General features: G+C 43.1%; 1 protein-coding gene across 1 annotated transcript in view; it reads right to left on the minus strand.

Annotated features, from left to right (window-relative positions):
• The window catches only part of LOC306787296 (anoctamin-9-like), a 51,082-nt gene extending 48,245 nt beyond the window's left edge, over nt 1–2,837 (minus strand). The window contains exon 1 of the mRNA XM_079282412.1: nt 2,708–2,837. Coding sequence (XP_079138538.1) covers nt 2,708–2,728 — 21 coding nt within the window. The 5' untranslated portion in view covers nt 2,729–2,837. The remainder of the gene's footprint in view (nt 1–2,707) is intronic.
• Between the last annotated feature and the right edge of the window lie 6,124 nt (nt 2,838–8,961).

Genomic DNA, 8,961 nt, shown 5'->3' on the forward strand with positions numbered 1-8,961 from the left:
TGTGCTGCAGGGATGAGGTATTTTCTCTACTCCACTTGCGCTACTGTTGCAATAGCTTAGCATTGTGTACGCTGTGTTTGGGTGGGTGAGCGGCCCCCTCATGCTTTGGGTTGCTTTCTTCTAACAGTTGGAGCTTTCTTAATGAGCTTCCATCACAGCAGCCAGGTGCAGGATTACCTGGTCTCTGCCAGGTAACAGCAGCGTCCTGTGAACAATAGCTTGTTTGTTTGAGACTGAAATAGAAATAAAATTGGTAGGATTAACTCTAACCGGTAAATGTTTCTCATCTTTCTCCTTTGCATGCACTGTAGAGTTGTGTAGTCACATTTCAGTCAGCGTTTCTATCACTGAGGGGCTAAATAACTTAAACACTGTTAGCATAGCACAAGTCAACAGCAGCACAAACTACATCCACACATGATGAACACCTCTCTAAAACTGGTTCAACAGTCTGAACATCTCGAGGAGAAGTATGCAGCGACTGTTGTCTCACACTGCATTCGTCTGAGCGCTGTGTGTGGGAAAAGATCTGCAGTTTCTGTGCGATACGTGGAATAAGATCAACATTCCGCCCGTCGAACTGTAAACTCTTAAATCATGCTTCTGCTTGTTCACGTGGTCTGTTGTGATTCATCTACATACATTTATTCACGGCGGCTGAGAGTCCTGGTCTTCCTGTCTAACAGACATTCAGCCCACAGGTCCAGACCTGCCGACATGCTCAGCGCCTCGCGTCTGTTGTCTCCCACACTTCCCTCTGCTTTGCTCTGATCAACACATCTTCCTCTGCCCTCGTACCACTGACAGTGCAGATAAGCTGACTGCTGAACTCTGTTTCTATCCGTGGAGCGATACTGGATCAGATAACCTGCAGTGAACCTTCAGCGTGAGTGTGACCTTTACTGCTGCAAGTGATAAACAGGTTCCCCTTCTGGCCCGCTGAGCCCACACACTTTACATTCATTTACTCGCTCTTCATTTCCACCAGCAGTCGTCTGATGCGTCTGCTTCAGAACTGATAATCAGCTGATCGTCAGAAAATGAATCCGCAAGACCATTTTGATGACAGATTCGTCGATCAAATCATTTTTAATACATTCTCTGATTTAGCTTCTGAATATTCCTGTGATTTTATTCTCCTATGATAAACGGATTCATTTTGGACAAAACATACATTTGAAAACTTCACCTCGAGCAGTTGTGATTGTCATGTTTCACTATTTTATGACATTTTATAGACGAAACCAATCAGATTAATCGATTATGAAAGTACACATTGTCTGCAGCTTTAATCTACGTATTTTAACAAAAGGCAGAAATATGTAATAATGCATACGAGTTCCCAGGTCAGTCCCAGATGTACAGTAGAAACAGGACAGCTGCAGATGTTCTGGAACTGCTCACAGAAACTTGTTTGTTCCTTTAAGGAGATTAAAGCTCAGCAGAAGCATTGAAACGATCCTAATCAGTGCAATGCATGCTGGTGCTGTGAGACCGCTCTCTCCAGATGCATGTGATTCAGTTCGCATGGGTCCCCTTTGAAAAAGTGAAATACCATTTGAGGGAAACCCCCGATGAATTTGACAAAGTTTGGAGTCCTGTTACATTTAATGGCCAAAGCTGAAAAAATGTAATTACCTTTATATGAATAGTTGTTAAATCAAGTGCATTTTTAAAGAGAAAGAGAAACATAAAGGACTACATGTGTTGTGTCTGTGTTTGCTGTTAGATATGTGACAGATATTCTTCATTCTGTATAATGTAAACTGTTCATCGTTTGTTTTCTCTCTTGATGAGTTCAAATATTCTTTCTTCCAGATAAATACCTCCATGTACATTCAAGCAGTATTCCAATGTGTATGTAATAGTGCTGGGCAACGATTACAAGTTTTAATCGCATGATTTTTTTGCGATTAGTCGCATTGTTATGCGCAAAGTTCAATAATGAATTCAAAAGTAGTGTATTGCGCAATTTTATTTTAAAAGTTCTGCTATATGAACAAAAGTCAACAACATTTGGTTTGTAAACACATCAGGTTCTTGTTAGCAGAATAATAATTTATGTGTACTTTCTTTATTTGATTTGACAGTTGTTTACTACACAGAGACGTTGTTACTACTAGGCTTCTTGAATATATATATATATATATATATATATACACATATATATATAGATATATATATATATATATATATATATATATATATACACACACATATATATATATATATATATATATATATATATATATATATATATATATATATACACATACACATATATATACACATACATACATACATACATACATACATATATAGCTAGCACTAAATAGCGCGAGTTCGATATTATGGTAATGTTTCGGACCTTCGCTCGAGGACATTTTCTCAATCTGGACCTTTTGGAATTTGAGCTGAAGACCCCTGAACTCCGGCGTTGAGCCGTGTGTGGTGATGTAACCCTAACCGGGCTCTGAGTTCCGCACTGGGCAAAGCTACTGATGAACAAACATGTCTGAATCTGAATCTAGCAGTTAAGTGATGATCACTCACTCTGTCAACAGCTGCAGAGTAACTGTGACTGCAACTCTTCAACACTATTAGTGTAAAGTAGGCTCGTGCTGCAGTAGAGGCAGCTGTCCAAGTTAGTTAGCATTACTGAATCATTCCAACTGACACATGTTAGCCCTGCCAGCTCAGTGTTTACCTCGACAGCCTTGAAGAACATGTTGGAAGTTGCTCCAGGGTTGACGTGAAGGTCGGTCAAAGAAAAGTGACGTTACATCCAACAAGAAACGAGTGTACGTGTTCCTTCCTGCTGCTCATTAACATCCAGTACCTCCATCACTCCGTCATTAACATCACGCGATCACCAGAAGCAGAACCAACATGTATCTCGTCGATCGCTTCACTTCCGCATGCCGCCAGGTGTTTGTGTGCGCACGTGTACAGGTAAAGTTTCTTTTTTATGTAAAGGTGTGCCGTATCACCTGCAGCGGGTGACGTCATCTTCCGCCACGACAGGACCATCTACAGTTGCGTTCAGATCCGCGGGGGGAAATGGAAAATGTGAGCTTTTTGTATACTTCTGAAGTCAGTTTTAACATAAACACTATCGCTCAGTTCGCAGTGGAAATATTTTAATGACGTGACAATGCTGAGTACTCAGCGATAACTAATTACATTCATACATAGAAACAGTGTACAGCCCAAACTGTCACATCAGCCCTCCCACACAACAACACAAAGCAGTGATGCATTCTAACAAGTCACACCAGTAGAAAGGAACTACCGCTATGTATTTACTCAAGTGCTATTTTAAGTACAAATTTGAAGTATTTGTACTTCCCAACTACTTGTGTTTCCATTCTTTGCTACTTCATACTTCTACTCCACTCCAGCTCAGACAGAAATATTGTTATTGCTGCTGCTGAAAGGATTATTTAATCTTAATGCAAAGTAGGTAATATAGTACCTGAAACATGGTAAAAACACACAGCTCAATCATAAGCACACTACAATAGGACATATTTTTGACCTGGATTTAAAAATGGGTGACTTTGTGTGTGCACATCTATACAATTATTAGCTCATTTTATAAAGATGTCTGGACACTGTAAGTCAAAGTCAAGGGAGCTTTATTATTTTAGTTCTTGCTCACTTGCTGGATATTCCCTAAAATGTGTGTATAATTGCCACAAACTAACGAACGGCTTTGTTCCTGCGGAGGAACGGTTGATTGTTTAGGTAAGACATGTTCTTAGAAAGGACCTGATGAGTCATGGTTTGTCTGCCCCAAACTTCTCATGCTTCATGAGGGTCCAGGCCTGAACACAACTATGCCAATATTAAGCTTGTCTGAGATGAGCAGAGCTGAGCCTGGAAAGTGGGCGAAGGGGGCGTTGACAAAAAGCTCAGGTCAAATTGGACAGACCCAATCCCAGTGTCCCCCCTAAACCCTCAAGGACTTACTGACGTCACCTGGTGAGTGGGTGAGTGAGAGAGACTGTGAGGGCTTGAAATGGTGGAAATATCACGTTACCATGACATTATGATGTATAATTGTGTGTATTTATTTTATACTTTTTACAAGATGAGGTAACTGCAGATAATCTCTTTACTCGTTTTTGTCAAAACAGCTTCAATGACAAAATCATCATTTAGCATCGTATTTTGCCTATTTTTCCTGATTGCTGTCATCCAGTAATAAATACCGTATGTAACAATGTTTGATGATTCTCAATCAGGTAGATTGATAAATTGGGTTTACGCATTCTCCAACATTTTAGGCTAATGAAAACACTAAAAACTGTAGAACAATCTCGGAATGTAATTGTCACATTGTGTAAAATGTGAGGGTTTTAAGTTTTATTTCATGCATTCAGTGTCTGTGAGATGGGGTTTGAGGAATGTGCTGGAGTGGGGGTGGTGTGAAAGTGGCAGGGAGAGGTGTGAAGTTTAGGACAATGGGGCATAGGCCCAGGTGGGGCTTGTTGGACTTCAGCCAATCAGTGAGCTGATCGATGAGCTGAGGAATGCAACTTTGAGGGGACAAAGGGTTTGAAGCACGGGGGAATTTCAGATCTTCTGCTGGCCACCGAGGAGGCAGACCAGCCTTCTGGGTGGCTCGGATTGGATCTCACATTTGATTTTATATATATATGTTTGTTTTGTTAATAATTGTGTGATTCGGTTTGTAACTGTTTGTATCTGTTTTTATGCTTCTTGGATAATAAATCCATTTGATTTTTACTTTAACCTGCTGTTGTGTTTTGGAGGCGATTGAGACAGCATGGCTGCAAGGGGGGGGGGGGCGATTTCTCCCTGTGTCCAGAAGTTGTGGCCTTAACAAATTTGGCACCCCAGATGGGACTTGACGAACTCTAAGACGGGGATGTGGGACCGCGGATACTTTCGGAGTGTACACGAATAAAAGGTGAGCAGAGCCATTTTAATAAAAATCTGTTTTGGTAATCTTAGCCGAAAGTGTTCACGGACCGCATAGACCCTTAGGGCCGCATCTGGGCACAGAGAAAGACCGCAGAGTAACCTGTAGCTGGAAAAGTGCATTCTCCTGACATTTACGCTAAATAAGACCTCAGAGAGGCCGGGTTAGAGTCCCGCAATGTGATAAATAAGACCTCAGAGAGGCCGGGTTAGAGTCCCGCAATGTGATACGCTAAATAAGACCTCAGGGAGGCCGGGTTAGAGTCCCGCAATGTGATAAATAAGACCTCAGAGAGGCCGGGTTAGAGTCCCGCAATGTGATACGCTAAATAAGACCTCAGGGAGGCCGGGTTAGAGTCCCGCAATGTGATAAATAAGACCTCAGAGAGGCCGGGTTAGAGTCCCGCAATGTGATACGCTAAATAAGACCTCAGAGAGGCCGGGTTAGAGTCCCGCAATGTGATACGCTAAATAAGACCTCAGGGAGGCCGGGTTGGAGTCCCGCAATGTGATACGCTAAATAAGACCTCAGGGAGGCCGGGTTAGAGTCCCGCAATGTGATAAATAAGACCTCAGAGAGGCCGGGTTAGAGTCCCGCAATGTGATACGCTAAATAAGACCTCAGAGAGGCCGGGTTAGAGTCCCGCAATGTGATACGCTAAATAAGACCTCAGGGAGGCCGGGTTAGAGTCCCGCAATGTGATACGCTAAATAAGACCTCAGGGAGGCCGGGTTGGAGTCCCACGCTAAATAAGACCTCAGAGAGGCCGGGTTAGAGTCCCGCAATGTGATACGCTAAATAAGACCTCAGGGAGGCCGGGTTGGAGTCCCGCAATGTGATACGCTAAATAAGACCTCAGGGAGGCCGGGTTAGAGTCCCGCAATGTGATAAATAAGACCTCAGAGAGGCCGGGTTAGAGTCCCGCAATGTGATACGCTAAATAAGACCTCAGAGAGGCCGGGTTAGAGTCCCGCAATGTGATACGCTAAATAAGACCTCAGGGAGGCCGGGTTGGAGTCCCACGCTAAATAAGACCTCAGAGAGGCCGGGTTAGAGTCCCGCAATGTGATATGGAGAATACAGCGAAAAAATAGATGGCCTGTTAGACCAGAGGCAAATATAAGGGTGGACTAAATTGGGGTTCCTTGAAAAAGGTAGTTTTTGCCAATTAAAATGTGATCAACTTGGAGTGTGCTTAGAGAAGAGAGAGAAGTGAAATGTATAATGAGTTTGTTGGACAAAATATACTGCTGTCTCTGTTTCTCTGTCTCCCACACAATCTGAGTTGTAAAAGGTGGAGATTGCACATGTGTTCTGGTACGAGGACCAGGAATGGTGTGAAAGGACATGTCTGACTGGCAGCAAGTCAGACTCAATTCACTGACTTAAAAAACACCGATGATCCTGGCAGCAGAGCTGGTTACACCCACTGAGACAGCGGCTTCATTAACCCCCCTTCCCCCAAACCACTCCACAACCCCCAACCGGAAAGGACAAAGGCACTGGCAAGCTGAGCAGTGTCATGGACAGTTCTCTTCACCACCCACACGAGAACGAGCTCCCTGCACAGTCACTGCACTCACAGACTCACCTGAACTTTTTGACAGAGATACACACTTACATGAGTGAAAAGCAAATTCCCCACCATTGGACGACGAAGAAACACCCAGAACTATGTGACCTTAGAGGCACAATGTGTTGTCTGCTGTTTTTAGCATGTAATTTGTAATACCTATTCTGCTTACACATCATGATGACACCTATGTGTAAAGAATAATCCTTTTCCCTCAACAGCTTGTACTTACTTTAGCAATGCCACACGATAACTGTTATAAATGCTTTTAATATACAGGGCAACCAGTTATGAGTGGATGATGCATTGATGGATACAACTGTTTCATGTACTCACTCTGAAGAGTGAGTAAAGGGGGAATTGTGAGGGTTTTAAGTTTTATTTCATGCATTCAGTGTCTGTGAGATGGGGTTTGAGGAATGTGCTGGAGTGGGGGTGGTGTGAAAGTGGCAGGGAGAGGTGTGAAGTTTAGGACAATGGGGCATAGGCCCAGGTGGGGCTTGTTGGACTTCAGCCAATCAGTGAGCTGATCGATGAGCTGAGGAATGCAACTTTGAGGGGACAAAGGGTTTGAAGCACGGGGGAATTTCAGATCTTCTGCTGGCCACCGAGGAGGCAGACCAGCCTTCTGGGTGGCTCGGATTGGATCTCACATTTGATTTTATATATATATGTTTGTTTTGTTAATAATTGTGTGATTCGGTTTGTAACTGTTTGTATCTGTTTTTATGCTTCTTGGATAATAAATCCATTTGATTTTTACTTTAACCTGCTGTTGTGTTTTGGAGGCGATTGAGACAGCATGGCTGCAAGGGGGGGGGGGGCGATTTCTCCCTGTGTCCAGAAGTTGTGGCCTTAACAAAAACATGGTCATGTTTTTATTATTTTATAAAAAGTTGGCATAGTGGTGATACGTGGTTTTAAGTGGTCAGCAATGATAATAATTCAATAACTGCTCCCTACATGCCGAATGAGTTCTTGAGAAGTCTGAAAAGAATCAGCATCATTACTCTTCTCCAGGTTGGTTCCAAAAATACAACATTTTGTTGAGGAGGTTGTCCCTCGGTCCCTCAATCAAAATGTATGTGTATAGCACATTTTAAAATACAACAAAGGTTGCCCAAAGTGCTGCACATACAGTAGATAAGCAGTCATAGAAACAAAGACTGGATTAATAACAGTAAGTGACATTAAAATCAAGACTAACTGACACAAATCACACAAAAGTGCCATGTTCAGATCGAAGGTGATTGGCCAGGGAAAAGAAATGGGTTTAAATGACTGTTAAACATTGGTAAGGTGGATGACAACCTAACATGAAGGGGAAGGTTGTTCCAGAGCTGAGGGGCAACAGAGAAGGGCCGGTCGGCCCGGGTTGTCATTTTTGTTTTGGGAACAACTGAAAGCTGTTGGCCGAGAGATCTTAGTGAGCGAGGTGGGTATAGGGCTGCAGCAGGTCACACAGATAGACGAGGGCGGCGCTATTTAAACACTTAAAAACAAATAACATTTTAAAATGAATTCTGTACTCTACAGGTAGCCAATGAAGGGATTTTAAGATCGGTGAAATGTGTTCACGCCTGCGTGTATCAGTTAAAAGTCTCGCTGCAGAGTTCTGCACCAACTGAAGGTGTGATAACTTTCTCCAGGTCTTTTGAAAGGCTTTGACTTTAGCTAAGAGCCTTAGCTGAAAGAAGCTGACTTTGACCACGGATGCAACTTGGAGGTCCAATAGAAAAGATGAGTCCAAAATCACACCCAGATTTTTTACATGGAATTTGCAGTGGGTTGTCATGGGGCCAAGACACAGTGAGGGATTGTTCGGTATAGCAGCTGAAAGGCGAGAGGGATTTATCAGCATGATCTCTGTTTTACCTTCATTGAGGCATAGAACATTTAGCGAGAGCCAGTTTTGGACATCTGCCAGGCAGCACATCAATGAATTTATTGAGGCAGTTCCAGGTCCCAGTCCCAGACAGCCTATAACAATTCTATTCCACCATCCTCACCGGATTCTGAGACAGTGAACAGCTCTTCCGTCATGTAAAAGTAGGTCACCCGAGTTGCATGATGCCACAGCATTGAGCAACATAAATTGCTGCACCGCTCTGGAAGAAGATCCTCAGGCCCTGGTCCCAGAGGGAATGGACATTATTGGAGATTCTGCTTATCCTCGGTTGCTAAAGCTGATGAAACCCTGCAGGGATAGTGGGCATCTAACCGCCAGCCAGAGGCTCTCTAACCAAAAGCTCACTGCAGCTTGTGTGGTCATTGAGCATGCTTTAGGCATCCTGAAATCAAGTTCAGGAGGATCACGTTTCTGCACATGAAAGAAGTGCCAAATATCTGCATTCTTCACAAAATGTATTTGGATTCAGGCAACCAACTTGATGAGGATGAGCAGGGTTCTTCTGTTGTGGCAAAATGACGAGACGAGACG

This window comes from Melanostigma gelatinosum (genome assembly GCF_949748355.1).
Source record: "Melanostigma gelatinosum genome assembly, chromosome: 2".
In the NCBI taxonomy this organism is placed as follows: domain Eukaryota; kingdom Metazoa; phylum Chordata; class Actinopteri; order Perciformes; family Zoarcidae; genus Melanostigma; species Melanostigma gelatinosum.